General features: G+C 31.7%; 1 protein-coding gene across 1 annotated transcript; it reads left to right on the top strand.

The window, feature by feature from the left end:
• Positions 1–351: 351 nt before the first annotated feature.
• Positions 352–1,131, top strand: LOC139887689 (secreted RxLR effector protein 161-like). The gene is made up of 2 exons (XM_071870756.1): positions 352–799; positions 896–1,131. Exons 1-2 carry the CDS (start codon positions 352–354, stop codon positions 1,129–1,131), a joined length of 684 nt encoding a protein of 227 aa, XP_071726857.1.
• Positions 1,132–25,494: the final 24,363 nt, after the last annotated feature.

Raw genomic sequence — 25,494 nt, 5'->3', positions numbered from 1 at the left:
CTCTTAGAAAAGGCGCTTTATGATCTTCACCAAGCCCCGAGAGCTTGGTATGCTACTCTGTCAAACTATATGATAGAGAATGGTTTTAGACGAGGGGTCATCGATCAGACTCTTTTTATTAAGGAAAGGGGGGACGACATTATGTTGGTACAAGTATATGTGGACGATATCATCTTTGGGTCAACCAATCAGAAAATGGTTGATGAGTTTCAGGACGTAATGTAAAAACGGTTTAAGATGAGTTCACTAGGGTCCATTAATTTCTTCTTAAGGTTGTAGGTTGATCAAACTGAAAAGGGCATTTTTCTACATCAATCAAAGTATGTAGCTGACATCTTGAGCCGGTTCAAGATGGAAGATGAACGAATTGCCAAGAATCCTCTGTCGGTAAATCACGGGATTACACCAAAAAATACAGGGCCTAAAGTCAATTTGACTCTTTACAGGGCTATTATTGGTTCCTTAATGTATCTTACAGCATCTCGCCCAGATATCATGTTCGCTACTTGTTTGTGTGCTCGGTATCAGGCACAACTGAATGTGAATCATATGTTAACAGCAAAGAAGATCATGCGTTATCTAAAGGGAACTCCAAGTTTGGGCTTATGGTATCCTAGAAAGGATGGGTTTGATCTAACGGCTTTTAGTGATTCTGATTATGGGGGTTGTAAGAGAGACTTCAAATCAACCTCAGGAGGTTGTCAGTTTCTAGGTAACAGATTGATAAGTTGGCAGTGTAAGAAACAAACGGTAGTCGCACAATCGACGTGTGAGGCTGAATATATTGCAGCGGCAAGTTGTACTTCTCAAGTTGTCTGGATTCAACAACAACTTCGGGACTACGGTTTGCAAATTTCTAACACTCCTATATATGTTGATAATATTGTTGCTATAGCTGTTACTAAGAATCCTGTTAATCATTCTAAGACTAAACATATAGGGATCAAGTACCATTTCATTAGGAACTGTTATGAAAAGAAACTAATGGATGTCCTACAAATAGGTACAACAACCCAAAGGGCTGACTTGTTTACGAAAGCGTTTGATAGACCCCGTTTCCTATTCCTATTAAATGTGTTAGGTGTGAAAGATAGGGCAGAAGTTGTGTCCGACAAGGAGTTATTGAAGTAACCATCCAATCTGTATCATTTGTATATTTTGCATTTTACATCATTTTTGCATGCTACTTAGTTTATTTTTGTGTTTTGCATGATCATTTTATTTTCTGTTATGCATTTTTAAATTGAAAAAAAACAAAAAGATTGTGTTTATTTGCTTTCTGTTGAGTAGAATAGTTGATAAAATTGCATCATCAGAAAATACAAAAAAATTGAAAAATGAAAAAGCCATAAAAATCAGAAAAATTAGAAAATGAGAAGTTATGTGAAAATAGGAAATGATTGTATTACTGAACTTGCATGTTAAGCGTTCTGTGTAAAAGCTAGTAGTGCATGATTAGTTAATGAATGTTGATAAATTTTGAGGATTGAATTTTGGAATGAGAGGATCACTTGTGCATAAAGTAAATAATCTTGGCAAGGAAATCGCGGAAAGGTTTACAGCGGTTGACGGTAGTCACCTACCTATCACTGAGAATGTATTGAGAAATGATTGTTCAGGAACTCAATAGACGGTTGAGGTCTCCCCTACTACGACTTATACTCTAGTGAAGGATTGCCAAGTAAGTCCACAAGGTGAGTTTACTCTGTTCGAACCTATACCAGTTTCTATTCACCTTTATTGCTTGGGCCGAAATGCCTTAGGTTAGTCATGTATCTAAAGGGGGTTGTTCTCACTATGAATGGGTCGAACAGTGCAATTCTGTATCACAGACATTTCATCGGTTTGAGAAAGTTATTGAAGGAGGCTGCTTCAACGCCAAAGATTAATGTTGCAGTATGGTTCATCTCTAAGTGTGGTGCACATCATCTAAGTTGTATTTATTCTTTTATTTCGAGTTGTTTTCATTTATGTTTCAGTTTGAAAAGGCAAAAGAGCAACATCAGAAGAAGAAAAAAAAAAAAAAAAACGAGTGGATTCAGTTATTGGTTATTTATTCATGTATATATAGTTTCGAAGATTTACCGATGATGCACCACAGCTACTACGAAGATTTCATGCTATTAAATCATACAGACTATGTGTCTATAAGAAATTTAATTCTTCTTGTGAAAGATGATCAAACGCGATGCTGATCAGAACAATTTAAGTTATCTATATCCGAGGGGGAGAAGTGCCAGAGTTTCAGATCTAGAAAACTCAAATCATTCTGTATATTTATTGTCTGTGATATGGGTTGTGCTGATTGATCTAGATAGCTGGGGATATCTTTTGGAGGGTATTCTGATTTAGAATTCCATCACTCCCAAAATCATCATTTCATTCCATCATTATTAGCTTTTCGCTCAAGCATGGGGTTTATAGCGACTGGTAACTGTGTTCTTACGGAGTATGCTCTAACGACCCGTCCTAATCCATCTAGACGAATTCATTACATTTGGTTACATCGCGAGGTACTTGACCTCTATATGATATATTTTACAAACATTGAATTCTTTTTTAAAAGACAAACTTTTATTACATCGAAAGTTGACGGCATGCATACCATTTCATAATATATTCAACTATAATTGACTTAATAATAATTTTGATGAACTCAACGACTCGAATGAAACGTCTTTTGAAATATGTCATGAATGACTCCAAGTAATATCTCTAAAATGAGCAAATGCACAGTGGAAGATTTCTTTCATACCTGAGAATAAACATGCTTTAAAGTGTCAACCAAAAGGTTGGTGAGTTCATTAGTTTATCATAATCAATCATTTTCAATAATATAATAGACCACAAGATTTTCATTTTTCATAAATAACCTTACACTCGCAAGTGTATAAAAATCATTCGTATGATGAACACCTGGTAACCGACATTAACATAATGCATATAGAATATCCCCCGCATACTCGCAAGTATGCCATAAATATTGGCAATCGCAATCACCATTTAAATCGAAGTACTAAAGCATTCCAAATTCCAGAATGGGGTTTGTTAGGCCCATAGATCTATCTTTAGGATTCGTGTCAATTAGGGGCCATTTCCCTAATTCTTAGGTTACCAGACTTGAAGGGGCGATATTCGGTATAGTAATCCAACCATACAATGTAGTTTCAAGTACTTATGTCTATTTCGTCAAACATTTATAAAAAAAACGCATGTATTCTCAGTCCCAAAAATATATATTGCAAAAGCATTTAAAAAGGGAGCAAATGAAACTCACAATACTGTATTTTGTAGTAAAAATACATATGACGACATTGAACAATGCAGGGTTGGCCTCGGATTCACGAACCTATATCATTCGTATATATATTAAAACATATAATCGTAATCAAATAAGTTTATATATTTTATTAGTAATAATATACTTGTTATTTTAGTAAACAATTATATGTTATATTAATTAAATATATTTATTATATGTTTTAATTAAAAATTTAATAATATCAATTAGTTAAATACTTATTAATACATTATATAGTTCTAGCACATCTATACAAAATGTTATATTATGATTATTTGATGATTATAATAGCATAGGTTTTATCTAAAAATTTTGTAGTTTATATGTAAATATGTTTATTCATATATATATATATATATATATATATATATATATATATATATATATATATATATATATATATATATATATATATATATATATATATATAAACATTAGTTATATTTATAACTCACGTCTTATAAATATATTTATCATTTTACTAATGTTTCATTAATCTATATTAAGCTATATATATATTTATACATAATTCTCATTTATAGTCGTAATATATTTTGTACCTTAATATATGCCTAATTTATATGTAACTAACATTTATACCTTAAGGTTGTAATAGTCGTTATATATTAAAAGTAGGTTCATATTAATACTTATATTAAAGTTTAACCTTATGAGTTTTCTACACATCTATATATATGTGTGTGTATATGTTACATATAACTATATATTTTTTAATCATCGTAAATCCTAATCTTCAAGCTATCTTATCATAATATTTCATATTATTTTATAAAATTTATGTACTAATCATATTACTTATCACATGTACATACATATATTCATACCCAATTCGTTATATTTATCTTTTATTTACAATCATATTCATATTATAAATTCATTTTCATATTTCAAGTTAATGTTACTTATCATATATCATAATATGTTATCATTAACATTTACAATAATAATAATAATAATAATAATAATAATAACAATAATAATAATAATAATAATAATAATAATAATAATAATAATAATAATAATAATAATAATAATAATAATAATAATAATAATAATAATAATAATAATAATAATAATAATAGAAGTAATATTAATAAAATGACTACCTTTAAAATAAGTCTCCTTAAAAAAAATTTCATTGCCTAAGCTCGAACCCCCGACCTCTCGTTACACGCAAACACCCTTAACCAATCGACCCATTCAGTTTTTCTGATTTAAAACACCCATTAATTTATTTAATTCCATTTTCTGTTATCACCTTCTTCTTCATAAATTTCAATTTGGCCAGAGTATTAATCGATCAGACTAGTCCCCAATCTTCTTATCAAAGATTGTGACACCTAAAAATATTTAACATCACATATTTATATACTAGTATTATTATAAAACGAGAGAAAACAAAAAATAAAATAAAAAAAATGGAACAGCCCTCTGCTGTAGCGACTGTCTTTGCAAAAAAAAATATATATTTGATTTTTGGATTAGAGTTCGTTTTAGATAATAATTATAATATGAATTATGTTTAAAATGATTCATATAAACTTCCGAGATTGCTAATTATATCAGAAACATCACATAAACCTTCAATTTGATCTTAGAACAATCTTTGACTTTTTAGAACCAAAACTTTGACTTCGAAATTCGAATTCGTTTTGAGGATTTGGAACTTGAAATTTTGCAGAAAGTTTAAGTCAAGGATTCCTAACAAGACTTCATTAATACTTTTTAAATTTTATTTCGAATTCGAGCTTTTTAAATTTGAGTTCAAGAACATAAACTCAAATTTTTGATTGTGAAATTAAGATTGTTTTAGATAATAATTCCTACATGAAATATGTTCTAAATGATCCTTGAAAACTTTTTGGATCATTAATTAAACTTAAAACATAAAGACAAGTTCGAATTTTACCATGAACGATTTGGTTGACTTTTGACTTTATAACCTTGACTCGAAAATTCAAACTTGGTATAACGAATTGAAACTTGATATTGTGCAGATAGTTTGAGTATGAGATTCCTAACACTTCTACATTTTTACATTTTGAAATTTGATTCGAATTCGAGACTTGGCTAAAAAGGTGAAGAACAGAGGAAGAATGGATTTGCTTAATTAATTTTTTTTTTTTGGTTTTCTTTAACAATTGCAGAAGTGTAAAATATATATTGAACTGAATAGTTTGTAATAGGAACGTGATTCAATCGCCTGTTGTTTTGTAGTAAGGATTTGGTCGGCAAAGATCAATTGGAAATAGTAGAAGACAAATAAAAAAAATAAAATGGTTAAAGATTGATAACTGGATTGTACGATTCAAAGACTTTGTTAATTAGTAAGTTTGTTTTCATCTGATTACTAACGAAAAATTACAGATATTTATTAATTATAAATATACTAATAATATTATTAATGGAACTATAATAATTTTTGACAACAATAATAATAATAAAAGTAATAATAATAATAATATGGTAATATTAATATTAACAATATGATGATTTTAATAAATTTAATAATTAATAGTAATGATAATAATAATAATAATAATGATATTAATAGTATTATTAATGATACTAATAATAATACTAATTATAATAATATTTATATTATTAATGATAATAATATTATTAATAATAAAATGATATAACAATTTTTTTTACATATTAAATTTCATATCTATATATATAATAATATTATTAATATTTATATTACTATTTATATTGAAAGTAATATAATATAACAATTATATTTTTATTTGCAAGAAAGTTTAATATGTTAACATTATATCTTAATAGCTATGTAATATTAATATTTGTATTATATATCCTAATATAACATTTATATATACATATATAATATCATATATACATTATATCTTAATAGCTATGTAATATTTAATATTTGTATCAGATATTGAAATCATATATATACATAAAATAATAATATCATGTATATGTTTATATATATATATATATATATATTCTTTTTAATTGTACTTAATTATACTGTTTATTATTTTACATTTTTAATTCTAATTAATTAAAGTGTATCTTATTTATTCAAAATATTATATATATTCCTATATTTATATTTATATAAATATATTTACATATTTATTTACACACAATGGTTCGTGCATCGTCGGGAATAGTCAAAGGTCAAATGAGTTCATGAGAACAGTTCAAAAATTTTGAGACTCAACATTACAGACTTTGCTTATCGTGTCTAGATCATAATGAGATTTAGTTTAAATTTGGTCGAAAATTTCCGGGTCGTCACAGTACCTACCCGTTAAAGAAATTTCGTCCCAAAATTTGAGTAAGGTCGTCATGGCTAACAATAAAAATGTTTTCATGAAAAATATCGGGTGATAAATAGAGTTTTATCATCATTGAGTACTATAGATAAAACAATTTGATTACGCGAAGAGTATAAGTGAAGCTACCACAAAAGAGTGAAGTGGGAAAATGCAAGTTCGTCTTAACTGGTGACGTAGTCACGGTTGATTTTCGGAATTTAAGGGATTTAGAGAATATCTTAGTAATAAGATTTGATTCTTCGAAAATTAAGGAATTTAGAATCCTCTTTGGATAAATATGATTATCTGTCTCGATTGCTCTGTCGGATACTTCCATTATAAATCCATTCCCTTCTTTTCCTTATTTCTACAACTCACACTTTCTATTCTGTCTCCCTCAATTCATACTTTTGTTTCCTCTTCCCGATTTTAAGTCAAGCGAATGATGGTCCAAAATTTGTAGATATGAATATCGTTATGAACATAGTCAATGTTCTAAGAAGAAATGGTAATAGTACAATCTGACTTGTCACATTACCAGAATTCAAGGGAAAAGATAGGACTATCAAGAAAATATGTTCTTGATATGTTTATAGATTAGATAGAATGTAAGAGTCATGTAACATGGCACATGATGACGTTATGGTCTGTGAATCATCACGTTTCATTAGAAACTCAGCATGACTTACTGTAATATAATCACGTTGATCAAGTGTCATTATATTATACTAACTCATGCATCAATTTCTAACGCTACTTCAAAATCATTCATAATTCAAACTCGAATTTTAAAGAAATTTAGAAACTAAATTAGTTTCCTTCATGATGTAATACAGATAGCATGAAGAGATAACTAATTTCAGATAAGAATAATTATGAAAATTTCTTCAGAAATATGGAGGATATTTATAATGACAAATACGATGATATCTTGGAATATTTAAGATCAGAGAATGATGAAAAATATCGTCCACAAAGGTCTAGAGTAAGGAGCAAGGTATTCGCTAAAGACTTCATCAGAACAGAATCATCGGGATTCTTTATGTACAAGTTTAGTCCTTGTGATTTGTTCAGAGTCTCCTTCATGGTTTGCTCAATTCATTTTTCAGTATCAAAATCTTTGAGCTTTTTCAATACTCCATTCTTTATTATCAAACTTTTGACTGTTAAAGTCATCAACAGTTTTCATTGCTTTAATAGCTTTCTCAAAATTCAAAGAATCGCTTCGTAGACTAGAGTGCTTTTCGAAATTTCATAATGGAAGATCATAATTCTAAGAGATAAATGTTATACATATTTATATAACTGTTGATGTATAAATGCTTACGAAATTCAAAATACTATTTGCAAATTCCCGATAATTGGTATGGCAATTCTCATTACAAGATGCGAATGAGTATATGATAGGGTTTTAATGAACAAATATAATGATTCTTCAAAGAGATTTAAGTCAATGAGTAATGAAGTTGCTGGCAAGTTTACTATTAATGTGGTAGAATATAAATGGTTCTCTGGTAACGTTGACGAAAGGCAAACATATATATCAAGGTTATAATAGAGTTTATTCGAATGAAAAATTGAAATTGATTTACTGAAGCTGTGACAAAATTGTCTAATTTGAAAAAGAATTACAATGTTATTTTTGGCAATAACAATGCCAAAGGAGCTAGCACAGATACGTGTTAAACATTTACTCAGGTTTCGAGTGTTTTCAGGTTCATAACTATATGCATCAATCTTTTCTTCCGTAGATGAAGTGCGATTGGTTCATCCCCTCGATTGAGGTGTTTTCAAGAATCATGAAAGGTTTGAACGCAGATTATAATCGTCAAGATACAAACGAGGTTTAAGATGAAATCAAGTGGCAAACTTGAAGAAATGTTTAGTTTCATATGTTATAATCAATATTTTAATTCATTTTAATTGTACAATGTTGGCAGTCCACAGTTAGCAGTCTACAATTAGTAATTTAATAATTCATATATAGTTTAATATATAATATTCGAATTAATTAATACATGTCGTGACCCGTTATATACATGTCTCAGACTCGATCACAACTCAAAGTATATATATTATTGTAGAATCAACCTCAACCCTGTATAGCTAACTCAAGCATTACTGCATATAGAGTGTCTATGGTTATTCCAAATAATATATATAGATGCGTCGATATGATATGTCAAAACCTTGTATACGTGTCCCGATATTTAAAGTGCGTAAAATGAATAACAGCAATTAAATGACGATAAATAAAATTGCAAGAATTAAAATTGCGATAATTAAATTGCGATAATTAAATTGCAATAAATAAATTGCGATAAATAAAATGTAATACGGAATTAACAGTTAGCTAGGAACAGTTAGCTAGGATTTGGTTAGCGTGGATTCTTAACAGAATTTCTCATAGTTAATTTGTTTGTTTCTAATAAATTTTATTTTGTCTAATGTTTTCTTCATTATGCCACTTGTTGGATTCTGATAGGTCAAAATCCAATATGAACTTGAATGAAAATGGTTATTCTACGGTGAACGGATACGTATATCTGTGGATGTAAGTAGGATAGTAAATGACTGTTGAATCAAATTGGAAGAATGTACAGTATAACATGCTAATATGAAAGCTAAATATTTCCTCGGGTATTACCTACCCGTTAAAATATTTTCACCATTAACAGTTTGTACAAAAGAATTTTTAATTACAATCTTTATGAAAATATACTTACATATATATATATTTTCTTCAGATGTAATATAGATTTAATGAGTTAATATGATATTAATCTCATTTGGTTTACCGTTAGAACAAGAATATATAATCTTTAAAACATTAAAGATTACATAATCGTCATGTCGAACGAAGACAACTGATGTAGAACGTCATGTAGAACGATGATTATATTCGAGGTACAAAATAAGAGGTTGAGGTATGTAGTGTTGAGGCTTGTGCTGTGGATGTTGTTGTTGGTGGTACTGGTGTTGCCGGTGCTGTTGCTGAAGCTGGTAGGTTTTGCACCACGTTTTTCCAAATTGATTATTCAAACGCGAAGCTTGTTGACTTCTTCTATTATTCCGGGATGATTTTCGGTCGGAACGAGTGGATGAATAAGGTTTAGAATTGTGGATAGAATATAATCGTGTCGAGATACCCTGGAAATGAGGCTGAAAATTGTAGTGACCCGAACTTTTCCATGTTTATATATATTAATTGAGATTGATATTTACATGATTAAATGTTTCCAACATGTTAAGCAATCAAACTTGTTAGGACTTGATTAATTGAAATATGTTTCATATAGACAATTGACCACCCAAGTTGACCGGTGATTCACGAACGTTAAAACTTATAAAAACTATATGATGACATATATATGGATATATATGGATATATATATATATATATATATATATATATATATATATATATATATATATATATATATATATATATATATATATATATATATAGTTAACATGATACTATGATAAGTAAACATATCATTAAGTATATTAACAATGAACTACATATGTAAAAACAAGACTACTAACTTAATGATTTTTAAACGAGACATATATGTAACGATTATCGTTGTAAAGACATTTAATGTATATATATCATATTAAGAGATATTCATACATGATAATATCATGATAATATAATAATTTAAAATCTCATTTGATATTATAAACATTGGGTTAACAACATTTAACAAGATCGTTAACCTAAAGGTTTCAAAACAACACTTACATGTAACGACTAACGATGACTTAACGACTCAGTTAAAATGTATATACATGTAGTGTTTTAATATGTATTTATATATTTTTGAAAGACTTCAATACACTTATCAAAATACTTCTACTTAATAAAAATGCTTACAATTACATCCTCGTTCAGTTTCATCAACAATTCTACTCGTATGCACCCGTATTCGTACTCGTACAATACACAGCTTTTAGATGTATGTACTATTGGTATATACACTCCAATGATCAGCTTTTAGCAGCCCATGTGAGTCACCTAACATATGTGGGAACCATCATTTGGCAACTAGCATGAAATATCTCATAAAATTACAAAAATATGAGTAATCATTCTGATTTATTTACATGAAAACAAAATTACATATCCTTTATATCTAATCCATACACCAACGACCAAAAACACCTACAAACACTTTCATTCTTCAATTTTCTTCATCTAATTGATCTCTCTCAAGTTCTATCTTCAAGTTCTAAGTGTTCTTCATAAATTCTACAAGTTCTAGTTACATAAAATCAAGAATACTTTCAAGTTTGCTAGCTCACTTCCAATCTTGTAAGGTGATCATCCAACCTCAAGAAATCTTTGTTTCTTACAGTAGGTTATCATTCTAATACAAGGTAATAATCATATTCAAACTTTGGTTCAATTTCTATAACTATAACAATCTTATTTCAAGTGATGATCTTACTTGAACTTGTTTTCGTGTAATGATTCTGCTTCAAGAACTTCGAGCCATCCAAGGATCCGTTGAAGCTAGATCCATTTTTATCTTTTCAAGTAGGTTTATCCAAGGAACTTAAGGTAGTAATGATGTTCATAACATCATTCGATTCATACATATAAAGCTATCTTATTCGAAGGTTTAAACTTGTAATCACTAGAACATAGTTTAGTTAATTCTAAACTTGTTCGCAAACAAAAGTTAATCCTTCTAACTTGACTTTTAAAATCAACTAAACACATGTTCTATATCTATATGATATGCTAACTTAATGATTTAAAACCTGGAAACACGAAAAACACCGTAAAACCGGATTTACGCCGTCGTAGTAACACCGCAGGCTGTTTTGGGTTAGTTAATTAAAAACTATGACAAACTTTGATTTAAAAGTTGTTATTCTGAGAAAATAATTTTTATTATGAACATGAAACTATATCCAAAAATTATGGTTAAACTCAAAGTGGAAGTATGTTTTCTAAAATGGTCATCTAGACGTCGTTCTTTCGACTGAAATGACTACCTTTACAAAAATGACTTGTAACTTATTTTTCCGACTAAAAACCTATACTTTTTCTGTTTATATTCATAAAATAGAGTTCAATATGAAACCATAGCAATTTGATTCACTCAAAACGGATTTAAAATGAAGAAGTTATGGGTAAAACAAGATTGGATAATTTTTCTCATTTTAGCTACGTGAAAATTGGTAACAAATCTATTCCAACCATAACTTAATCAACTTGTATTGTATATTATGTAATCTTGAGATACCATAGACACGTATACAATTTTTCGACCTATCATGTCGACACATCTATATATATTTCAGAACAACCATAGACACTCTATATGTGAATGTTGGAGTTAGCTATACAGGGTTGAGGTTGATTCCAAAATATATATAGTTTGAGTTGTGATCAATACTGAGATACGTATACACTGGGTCGTGGATTGATTCAAGATAATATTTATCGATTTATTTCTGTACATGTAACTGTGGACAACTAGTTGTAGGTTACTAACGAGGACAGCTGACTTAATAAACTTAAAACATTAAAATATATTAAAAGTGTTGTAAATATATTTTGAACATACTTTGATATATATGTATATATTGTTATAGGTTCGTGAATCAACCAGTGGCCAAGTCTTACTTCCCGACGAAGTAAAAATCTGTGAAAGTGAGTTATAGTCCCACTTTTAAAATCTAATATTTTTGGGATGAGAATACATGCAGGTTTTATAAATGATTTACAAAATAGACACAAGTACGTGAAACTACATTCTATGGTTGAATTATCGAAATCGAATATGCCCCTTTTTATTAAGTCTGGTAATCTAAGAATTAGGGAACAGACACCCTAATTGACGCGAATCCTAAAGATAGATCTATTGGGCCTAACAAACCCCATCCAAAGTACCGGATGCTTTAGTACTTCGAAATTTATATCATATCCGAAGGGTGTCCCGGAATGATGGGGATATTCTTATATATGCATCTTGTTAATGTCGGTTACCAGGTGTTCACCATATGAATGATTTTTATCTCTATGTATGGGATGTGTATTGAAATATGAAATCTTGTGGTCTATTATTATGATTTGATATATATAGGTTAAACCTATAACTCACCAACATTTTTGTTGACGTTTTAAGCATGTTTATTCTCAGGTGATTATTAAGAGCTTCCGCTGTCGCATACTTAAATAAGGACGAGATTTGGAGTCCATTCTTGTATGATATTGTGTAAAAACTGCATTCAAGAAACTTATTTTCTTGTAACATATTTGTATTGTAAACCATTATGTAATGGTCGTGTGTAAACAGGATATTTTAGATTATCATTATTTGATAATCTACATAAAGTTTTTTTAAACCTTTATTTATGAAATAAAGGTTATGGTTTGTTTTAAAATGAATGCAGTCTTTGAAAAACGTCTCATATAGAGGTCAAAACCTCGCAACGAAATCAATTAATATGGAACGTTTTTAATCAATAAGAACGGGACATTTCAGTTGGTATCCGAGCGTTGGTCTTAGAGAACCAGAATTTTGCATTAGTGTGTCTTATCGAGTTTGTTAGGATGCATTAGTGAGTCTGGACTTCGACCGTGTTTACTTGAAAAATGATTGCTTAACAAATTTTGTTGGAAACTATATATTTTTAACATGTGAATATTATGTGATATATTAATCTCTTAACGCGTTTGATATTATGTGATAGATGTCTACCTCTAGAACAAGTCCCATTGACTCACCTAAAAATAATGAAGAGTCAAATGTAAATTGGAATGATTCGTGGACTGATTCACAAGTTCCCGAAGAGGAACCGGAAGAAGAGTCGGAACCGGAAGAAGAATCGGAACCGGAAGAAGAATCGGAACCGGGTGAAGAAATAGAACCGGTGGGGGAAATAATAAAACGGTTAAGTAAAAGAAAATCCTCAACCAACCGACCAAGGTTAATTATGGTCAATGGTGTTTCCGCCAAGGAAGCAAAATATTGGGAGGATTACCAATTCTCCGATGAATCGGATTCCGACGAGAATTCCGATGATGTTATAGAAATTACCCCAACTGAATTTAAAAAGGCAAAAGAAAATAATAAGGGAAAGGGTATAAAAATAGAGAAATCTAATTCCAACCCCGATGAACTTTATATTTATCGTCAACCCCCGAAGTCCTTAAGTTGTAACAATGACCCGTGAACCTCTAAACCACCAGGTTTTTCTAAACCAATGTGGAAAATGACGGCTCGTATTAGGGGAACATCATATATCCCTAGAAACTTGGAAAAACGAACCAAAACCGAAGAAGAAGAAACAAGCGAGTCGAAATAAGATAGTTGTATTCGTGTGGTGTAATATATGTAATATAGTGTGCTTATGCTTTATGATATATGTAAAAATTGCTTGTATTAATAAGTATTTTTTTTATGAATCTAACTCTTTTCTATTTTACAGTATAAAAACACAAAATGGATAGACAACCCAATATTTTAAGAGACCTACCCGGAGACATGATTGATGAAATCTTGTCTAGAGTCAGTCAGAATTCTTCGGCACAACTATTTAAGGCGAGATCAGTTTGTAAGACATTCGAAGAACGTTCCAAGAATGCCTTGGTTTATAAAAGGCTTTCGTTCGAAAGATGGGGGATATCACATTGGGAAATCCATAAGTTACGATGTGTTTACTTTGACGCATATATTGCGGGGAACCCAAATGCTATTTTACGCAATGGGTTAAGAAATTATTTTGACTCAATATATCTGAATATTGGACTTCGTGATTTAGAAAAAGTGGCTAACATGCAACATAAAGAAGCATGTTATGCTTACGAATTAGTAATGTTCGCTTCTCACCAAAGTGAGAACAAGAACATCGGGCTACAACTATTAAACAAAACGTTCCCACAAGTGACGGAGTCGGTAATTGGGGTAAGAAATGAGGTTTTTAGATTGTTACGGGACTGTTGGACATTACGTAACCCTCATCCCTTTAACGACGTTACAACACGCTGTCTTATCAACGGCCATAACGGTTATGTTCCACAAGACCAAGGATGGGAAGTAATCCTAGTAAAACCAGAATGCATGACTTGTTTCTGGACGTATGAATTACGTGTCTTTATTGCCTTTGCTGAACGACTTGTGTACTAGCTAGAATTATCTTCACAACCATCTTGTATCAAATTTATTGTGTGCTATATTTCATGCTATATGTAAAATAAGCGGTATTGTAAGTTTGTAAAATATTGTGTAAAAGTTTGAATGCGAAATATTATTATAATCAGTTTTTCATATAGAATTGTAGTAGTTGAATTGTATATTAGCTACTAAGTATGAACTTAACGGGTAGGTACTACCCAAATTTAAACTTATAAAACGCTAATATGAAGAAAAAGCTTTTATAAATGAGTTCATATTATGCTACGAAATACTATTAACTACTCTTAATATTCTGTATGATTAACTTGTTCCATTTGACTATTTTGAAGGAAATGGCACCGACTACTCGACACACCGTGAATATGAATGAAGAGGAATTCCGTAATTTTCTAGCTTCAAACATAGCCGCAGTACAGGCTGCGCTACATACCAAAAATAACCTTGGATCTAGCAGTACAGGAAATCATGTAGGATGCACCTACAAAGAATTCACTGCCTGCAAACTTTTGGAATTTGATGGAACCGAAGGACCGATCGGATTGAAACGGTGGACCGAGAAGGTCGAATCGGTGTTTGCCATAAGTAAGTGTACTGAAGAGGACAAAGTGAAGTACGCTACGCATACCTTCACAGGTTCTGCGTTAACATGGTGGAATACCTATCTAGAGCAAGTGGGACAAGACGATGCGTACGCACTACCATGGTCGGCATTCAAGCACTTGATGACCGAGAAGTACCGTCCCAGAACCGAGGTCAATAAGCTCAAGACAGAACTTAGAGGGTTACGAACCCAAGGATTTGATATTACCACGTACGAAAGACGATTCACAGAATTGTGCCTATTGTGTCCGGGAGCATTCGAAGATGAGGAAGAGAAGATCGACGTATTTGTGAAAGGATTACCGAAAAGAATCCAAGAAGATATAAGTTCACACGAGCCCGCCTCCATACAACAGGCATGTAGAATGGCTCACAAACTAGTGAACCAGATTGAGGAAAGAATTAAAGAACAGACGGCTGAAGAGGCCAATGTGAAGCAAGTCAAAAGAAAGTGGGAGGAAAACGGTGATAAGAATCACCAATACAACAACAACAGCAATTACAATAATAATCGCAACAATTATCCCAACAATCGCAACATCAATCGCAACAACAACAAACGGCCCAACAACAACAACAACAACAACAACAACAACAACAACAACAATAACTACAACAATCGTCCCAACAACAATAACAATCGCAACAACAACAACAACAACAATCAGAAGCAGCTATGCCAAAGGTGTGAAAAGTATCACTCGGGGTTCTGCACCAAATTTTGCAACAAGTGTAAAATAAATGGTCATAGCGCAGCGAAGTGTGAGGTCTACGGACCAGGGGTTAACAGAACGAAAGGAACAAATGGTGTCGGAATGAGTAATGGCGGAGCAAGTAGTGTCGGAGCAAGTTATGCCAATGTAGTTTGTTATAAATGTGGAAAACCGGGCCACATTATTAGAAATTGCCCGAACCAGGAGAACACGAATGGACAAGGCCGCGGAAGAGTTTTCAATATTAATGCGGTAGAGGCACAAGAAGACCCGGAGCTTGTTACGGGTACGTTTCTTATTGACAATAAATCTGCTTACGTTTTATTTGATTCGGGTGCGGATAGAAGCTATATGAGTAGAGATTTTTGTGCTAAATAAATTTGTCCGTTGACGCCTTTGGATAGTAAATTTTTACTCGAATTAGCAAATGGTAAATTAATTTCAGCAGATAATATATGTCGGAATCGAGAAATTAAACTGGTTAGCGAAACATTTAAGATTGATTTGATACCAGTAGAGTTAGGGAGTTTTGATGTGATAATCGGTATGGACTGGTTGAAAGAAGTGAAAGCAGAGATCGTTTGTTACAAAAATGCAATTCGCATTATACGAGAAAAAGGAAAACCCTTAATGGTGTACGGAGAAAAGGGCAACACGAAGCTACATCTTATTAGTAATTTGAAGGCACAAAAACTAATAAGAAAAGGTTGCTATGCTATTCTAGCACACGTCGAGAAAGTACAAACTGAAGAAAAGAGCATCAATGATGTTCCCATTGCAAAAGAATTTTCTGATGTATTTTCGAAAGAATTACCGGGATTACCCCCACATCGATCCGTTGAATTTCAAATAGATCTTGTACCAGGAGCTGCACCAATAGCTCGTGCTCCTTACAGACTCGCACCCAGCGAGATGAAAGAACTGCAAAGCCAATTACAAGAACTTTTAGAGCGTGGTTTCATTCGACCAAGCACATCACCGTGGGGAGCTCCTGTTTTGTTTGTCAAGAAGAAAGATGGTACATTCAGGTTGTGTATCGACTACCGAGAGTTGAACAAACTTACCATCAAGAACCGCTACCCACTACTGAGAATCGACGACTTATTTGATCAACTACAAGGCTCATCTGTTTATTCAAAGATTGACTTAAGTTCCGGGTATCATCAAATGCGGGTGGAAGAAGATGATATTCCAAAGACTGCTTTCAGAACACGTTACGGTCATTACGAGTTTATGGTCATGCCGTTTGGTTTAACTAATGCACCAGCTGTGTTCATGGACCTTATGAACCGAGTGTGTGGACCATACCTTGACAAGTTTATCATTGTTTTCATTGATGACATACTTATTTACTCAAAGAATGACCAAGAACACGATGAACATTTGAGAAAGGTGTTAGAAGTATTGAGGAAGGAAGAATTGTACGCTAAGTTTTCAAAGTGTGCATTTTGGTTGGAAGAAGTTCAATTCCTCGGTCACATAGTGAACAAAGAAGGTATTAAGGTGGATCCAGCAAAGATAGAAACTGTTGAAAAGTGGGAAACCCCGAAAACTTCGAAACACATACGCCAGTTTTTAGGACTAGCTGGTTACTACAGAAGGTTCATCCAAGACTTTTCCTGAATAGAAAAACCCTTGACTGCATTAACGCATAAAGGGAAGAAATTTGAATGGAATGATGAACAAGAGAAAGCGTTTCAGTTATTGAAGAAAAAGCTAACTACGGCACCTATATTGTCATTGCCTGAAGGGAATGATGATTTTGTGATTTATTGTGACGCATCAAAGTAAGGTCTCGGTTGTGTATTAATGCAACGAACGAAGGTGATTGCTTATGCGTCTAGACAATTGAAGATTCACGAACAAAATTATACGACGCATGATTTGGAATTAGGCGCGGTTGTTTTTGTATTAAAGACTTGGAGGCACTACTTATATGGGGTTAAAAGTATTATATATACCGACCACAAAAGTCTTCAACACATATTTAATCAGAAACAACTGAATATGAGGCAGCGTAGGTGGATTGAATTATTGAATGATTATGACTTTGAGATTCGTTACCACCCGGGGAAGGCAAATGTGGTAGCCGATGCCTTGAGAAGGAAGGATAGAGAACCCATTCGAGTAAAATCTATGAATATAATGATTCATAATAACCTTACTACTCAAATAAAGGAGGCGCAACAAGGAGTTTTAAAAGAGGGAAATTTAAAGGATGAAATACCCAAAGGATCGGAGAAGCATCTTAATATTCGGGAAGACGGAACCCGGTATAGGGCTGAAAGGATTTGGGTACCAAAATTTGGAGATATGAGAGAAATGGTACTTAGAGAAGCTCATAAAACCAGATACTCAATACATCCTGGAACGGGGAAGATGTACAAGGATCTCAAGAAACATTTTTGGTGGCCGGGTATGAAAGCCGATGTTGCTAAATACGTAGGAGAATGTTTGACGTGTTCTAAGGTCAAAGCTGAGCATCAGAAACCATCAGGTCTACTTCAACAACCCGAAATCCCGGAATGGAAATGGGAAAACATTACCATGGATTTCATTACTAAATTGCCAAGGACTGCAAGTGGTTTTGATACTATTTGGGTAATAGTTGATCGTCTCACCAAATCAGCACACTTCCTGCCAATAAGAGAAGATGACAAGATGGAGAAGTTAGCACGACTGTATTTGAAGGAAGTCGTTTCCAGACATGGAATACCAATCTCTATTATCTCTGATAGGGATGGCAGATTTATTTCAAGATTCTGGCAGACATTACAGCAAGCATTAGGAACTCGTCTAGACATGAGTACTGCTTATCATCCACAAACTGATGGGCAGAGTGAAAGGACGATACAAACGCTTGAAGACATGCTACGAGCATGTGTTATTGATTTCAGAAACAGTTGGGATCGACATCTACCGTTAGCAGAATTTTCCTACAACAACAGCTACCATTCAAGCATTGAGATGGCGCCGTTTGAAGCACTTTATGGTAGAAAGTGCAGGTCTCCGATTTGTTGGAGTGAAGTGGGGGATAGACAGATTACGGGTCCGGAGATTATACAAGAAACTACCGAGAAGATCATCCAAATTCAACAACGGTTGAAAACCGCCCAAAGTCGACAAAAGAGCTACGCGGACATTAAAAGAAAAGATATAGAATTTGAAATTGGAGAGATGGTCATGCTTAAAGTTGCACCTTGGAAAGGCGTTGTTCGATTTGGTAAACGAGGGAAATTAAATCCAAGGTATATTGTACCATTCAAGATTATTGATCGTGTCGGACCAGTAGCTTACCGACTTGAGTTACCTCAACAACTCGCGGCTGTACATAACACTTTCCACGTCTCGAATTTGAAGAAATGTTTTGCTAAAGAAGATCTCACTATTCCGTTAGATGAAATCCAAATCAACGAAAAACTCCAATTCATCGAAGAACCCGTCGAAATAATGGATCGTGAGGTTAAAAGACTTAAGCAAAACAAGATACCAATTGTTAAGGTTCGATGGAATGCTCGTAGAGGACCTGAGTTCACCTGGGAGCATGAAGATCAAATGAAGAAGAAATACCCGCATCTATTTCCAGAAGATTCGTCAACACCTTCAACAGCTTAAAATTTCGAGACGAAATTTATTTAACGGGTAGGTACTGTAGTGACCCGAACTTTTCCATGTTTATATATATTAATTGAGATTGATATTTACATGATTAAATGTTTCCAACATGTTAAGCAATCAAACTTGTTAAGACTTGATTAATTGAAATATGTTTCATATAGACAATTGACCACCCAAGTTGACCGGTGATTCACGAACGTTAAAACTTGTAAAAACTATATGATGACATATATATGGATATATATATATATATATAGTTAACATGATACTATGATAAGTAAACATATCATTAAGTATATTAACAATGAACTACATATGTAAAAACAAGACTACTAACTTAATGATTTTTAAACGAGACATATATGTAACGATTATCGTTGTAAAGACATTTAATGTATATATATCATATTAAGAGATATTCATACATGATAATATCATGATAATATAATAATTTAAAATCTCATTTGATATTATAAACATTGGGTTAACAACATTTAACAAGATCGTTAACCTAAAGGTTTCAAAACAACACTTACATGTAACGACTAACGATGACTTAACGACTCAGTTAAAATGTATATACATGTAGTGTTTTAATATGTATTTATACACTTTTTAATGACTTCAATACACTTATCAAAATACTTCTACTTAACAAAAATTCTTACAATTACATCCTCGTTCAGTTTCATCAACAATTCTACTCGTATGCACCTGTATTCGTACTCGTACAATACACAGCTTTTAGATGTATGTACTATTGGTATATACACTCCAATGATCATCTCTTAGCAGCCCATGTGAGTCACCTAACACATGTGGGAACCATCATTTGGCAACTAGCATGAAATATCTCATAAAATTACAAAAATATGAGTAATCATTCATGACTTATTTACATGAAAACAAAATTACATATCCTTTATATCTAATCCATACACCAACGACCAAAAACACCTACAAACACTTTCATTCTTCAATTTTATTCATCTAATTGATCTCTCTCAAGTTCTATCTTCAAGTTCTAAGTGTTCTTCATAAATTCTACAAGTTCTAGTTACATAAAATCAAGAATACTTTCAAGTTTGCTAGCTCACTTCCAATTTTGTAAGGTGATCATCCAACCTCAAGAAATATTTGTTTCTTACAGTAGGTTATCATTCTAATACAAGGTAATAATCATATTCAAACTTTTGTTCAATTTCTATAACTATAACAATCTTATTTCAAGTGATGATCTTACTTGAACTTGTTTTCGTGTCATGATTCTGCTTCAAGAACTTCGAGCCATCCAAGGATCCGTTGAAGCTAGATCCATTTTTATATTTTCCAGTAGGTTTATCCAAGGAACTTAAGGTAGTAATTATGTTCATAACATCATTCGATTCATACATATAAAGCTATCTTATTCGAAGGTTTAAACTTGTAATCACTAGAACATAGTTTAGTTAATTCTAAACTTGTTAATCCTTCTAAATTGACTTTTAAAATCAACTAAACACATGTTCTATATCTATATGATATGCTAACTTAATGATTTAAAACCTGGAAACACGAAAAACACCGTAAAACCGGATTTACGCCGTCGTAGTAACACCGCGGGCTGTTTTGGGTTAGTTAATTAAAAACTATGATAAACTTTGATTTAAAAGTTGTTATTCTGAGAAAATTATTTTTATTATGAACATGAAACTATATCCAAAAATTATGGTTAAACTCAAAGTGGAAGTATGTTTTCTAAAATGGTCATCTAGACGTCGTTCTTTCGACTGAAATGACTACCTTTACAAAAACGACTTGTAACTTATTTTTCCGACTATAAACCTATACATTTTCTGTTTAGATTCATAAAATAGAGTTCAATATGAAACCATAGCAATTTGATTCACTCAAAACGGATTTAAAATGAAGAAGTTATGGGTAAAACAAGATTGGATAATTTTTCTCATTTTAGCTACGTGAAAATTGGTAACAAATCTATTCCAACCATAACTTAATCACCTTGTATTGTATATTATGTAATCTTGAGATACCATAGACACGTATACAATGTTTCGACCTATCATGTCGACACATCTATATATATTTCGGAACAACCATAGACACTCTATATGTGAATGTTGGAGTTAGCTATACAGGGTTGAGGTTGATTCCAAAATATATATAGTTTGAGTTGTGATCAATACTGAGATACGTATACACTGGGTCGTGGATTGATTCAAGATAATATTTATCGATTTATTTCTGTACATCTAACTGTGGACAGCTAGTTGTAGGTTACTAACGAGGACAGCTGACTTAATAAACTTAAAACATCAAAATATATTAAAGGTGTTGTAAATATATTTTGAACATACTTTGATATATATGTATATATTGTTATAGGTTCGTGAATCAACCAGTGGCCAAGTCTTACTTCCCGACGAAGTAAAAATCTGTGAAAGTGAGTTATAGTCCCACTTTTAAAATCTAATATTTTTGGGATGAGAATACATGCAGGTTTTATAAATGATTTACAAAATAGACACAAGTACGTGAAACTACATTCTATGGTTGAATTATCGAAATCGAATATGCCCCTTTTTATTAAGTCTGGTAATATAAGAATTAGGGAACAGACACCCTAATTGACGCGAATCCTAAAGATAGATCTATTGGGCCTAACAAACCCCATCCAAAGTACCGGATGCTTTAGTACTTTGAAATTTATATCATATCCGAAGGGTGTCCCGGAATGATGGGGATATTCTTATATATGCATCTTGTTAATGTCGGTTACCAGGTGTTCACCATATGAATGATTTTTATCTCTATGTATGAGATGTGTATTGAAATATGAAATCTTGTGGTCTATTATTATGATTTGATATATATAGGTTAAACCTATAACTCACCAACATTTTTGTTGACGTTTTAAGCATGTTTATTCTCAGGTGATTATTAAGAGCTTCCGCTATCGCATACTTAAATAAAGACGAGATTTGGAGTCCATGCTTGTATGATATTGTGTAAAAACTGCATTCAAGAAACTTATTTTGTTGTAACATATTTGTATTGTAAACCATTATGTAATGGTCGTGTGTAAACAGGATATTTTAGATTATCATTATTTGATAATCTACGTAAAGCTTTTTAAACCTTTATTGATGAAATAAAGGTTATGGTTTGTTTTAAAATGAATGCAGTCTTTGAAAAACGTCTCATATAGAGGTCAAAACCTCGCAACGAAATCAATTAATATGGAACGTTTTTAATCAATAAGAACGGGACATTTCAAAAATGGTGTTCCGGATAGGTTCGCCGGTAAGTGCTTCAGGTTCACCGTTAAGAGGTGAATTCGGTTGGTGGAAGGGATCGCCTTCTTCGCGTCTCCATTGATTAAGTCGACTACGAACCCATCAGATGAATTGGGGATGGCTGATTGGTTGATTCATTCTGGTGACGCTGCTTCTGGAGCTTAATTGGACTCCATATCTGAATCCGAGGGACTTGAACTAGTGGCGAGTTCTATTTTGTACGATTGAGTAAAGAATTTTTCGATAAGAAATGATTTCTGGCTATCAGATGGTATTCTAATTATATAGTATCTATATTTAGTATAGAAGATCCTGTAGATTACGGAGGGGATTACGGCATATGTCAGGCAAGTCTACAGTAATAGATACGCTAAGATATGAATTATCAGATACGCTAAGATATGAATTTTATCAATACACTATCTATGCAATAAAGGCAGTAAGATGTGTCTAGACTAAGAATGATAAGCAGGTAATTTTTGACACGAAATGATAAGCAAAACTTTTGACATGCAGACACGGTCGAAGTCCAGACCCACTAATGCATCTAAACAACTATCAGTTAGATACACTAATGCAAGACCTGGTTCGCTAAGACCACCGCTCTGATACCAACTCTAACGACCCATCCTAATCCATCTGAACGAATTCATTACATTTGGTTACATCGCGAGGTACTTGACCTCTATATGATACATTTTACAAACATTGCATTCGTTTTTAAAAGACAAACTTTCATTACATCGAAAGTTGACGGCATGCATACCATTTCATAATATATTCAACTATAATTGACTTAATAATAATCTTGATGAACTTAACGACTCGAATGCAACGTCTTTTGAAATATGTCATGAATGACTCCAAGTAATATCTCTAAAATGAGCAAATGCACAGCGGAAGATTTCTTTCATACCTGAGAATAAACATGCTTTAAAGTGTTAACCAAAAGGTTGGTGAGTTCATTAGTTTATCATAATCAATCATTTTCAATAATATAATAGACCAAAAGATTTTCATTTTTCATAAATAACCTTACACTCGCAAGTGTATAAAAATCATTCGTATGATGAACACCTGGTAACCGACATTAACATAATGCATATAGAATATCCCCCGCATACTCGCAAGTATGCCATAAATATTGGCAATCGCAATCACCATTTAAATCGAAGTACTAAAGCATTCCAAATTCCAGAATGGGGTTTGTTAGGCCCATAGATCTATCTTTAGGATTCGCGTCAATTAGGGGTCGTTTCCCTAATTCTTAGGTTACCAGACTTGAAGGGGCGATATTCGGTATAGTAATCCAACCATACAATGTAGTTTCAAGTACTTGTGTCTATTTCGTCAAACATTTATAAAAAAACGCATGTATTCTGAGTACCAAAAATATATATTGCAAAAGCAATTAAAAAGGGAGCAAATGAAACTCACAATACTGTATTTTGTAGTAAAAATACATATGACGACATTGAACAATGCATGGTTGGCCTCAGATTCACGAACCTATATCATTCGTATATATATTAAAACATATAATCGTAATCGAATAAGTTTATATATTTTATTAGTAATAATATACTTGTTAGTTTAGTAAACAATTATATGTTATATTAATTAAATATATTAATTATATGTTTTAATTAAAACTTTAATAATATCAATTAGTTAAATACTTATTAATACATTATATAGTTCTAGTATATCTATACAAAATGTTATATTATGATTATTTGATGATTATAATAGCATAGGTTTTATCCAAAAATTTTGTAGTTTATATATATATATATATATATATATATATATATATATATATATATATATATATATATATATATATATATATATATATATATATATATATATATATATATATATTTATAATTATATGTATAAACATTAGTTATATTTATAACTCACGTCTTATAAATATATTTATCATTTTACTAATGTTTCATTAATCTATATTAAGCTATATATATATTTATAAATAATTCTCATTTATAGTCGTAATATATTTTGTACCTTAATATATGCCTAATTTATATGTAACTAACATTTATACCTTAAGGTTGTAATAGTAGTTATATATTAAAAGTAGGTTCATATTATGTAGTGACCCGAACTTTTCCATGTTTATATATATTAATTGAGATTGATATTTACATGATTAAATATTTCCAACATGTTAAGCAATCAAACTTGTTAAGACTTGATTAATTGAAATATGTTTCATATAGACAATTGACCACCCAAGTTGACCGGTGATTCACGAACGTTAAAACTTGTAAAAACTATATGATGACATATATATGGATATATATATATATAGTTAACATGATACTATGATAAGTAAAAATATCATTAAGTATATTAACAATGAACTACATATGTAAAAACAAGACTACTAACTTAATGATTTTTAAACGAGACATATATGTAACGATTATCGTTGTAAAGACATTTAATGTATATATATCATATTAAGAG

Source organism: Rutidosis leptorrhynchoides, chromosome 2 (genome assembly GCF_046630445.1).
Source record: "Rutidosis leptorrhynchoides isolate AG116_Rl617_1_P2 chromosome 2, CSIRO_AGI_Rlap_v1, whole genome shotgun sequence".
Lineage (NCBI taxonomy): Eukaryota > Viridiplantae > Streptophyta > Magnoliopsida > Asterales > Asteraceae > Rutidosis > Rutidosis leptorrhynchoides.
Note: the sequence above shows the minus strand (reverse complement) of the source record. Positions and strands in the feature narration are given on the sequence as shown.

What these genes read in the sequence shown, in the direction of transcription:
- LOC139887689 (XM_071870756.1), top strand. Translation starts at nt 352, where the DNA reads ATGGAAGATGAACGAATTGCCAAGAATCCTCTGTCGGTAAATCACGGG. An exon ending in ATATATTGCAGCGGCAAGTT is followed by an intron (nt 800 to 895) that starts GTACTTCTCAAG and finishes TTGTTGCTATAG; the next exon opens with CTGTTACTAAGAATCCTGTT.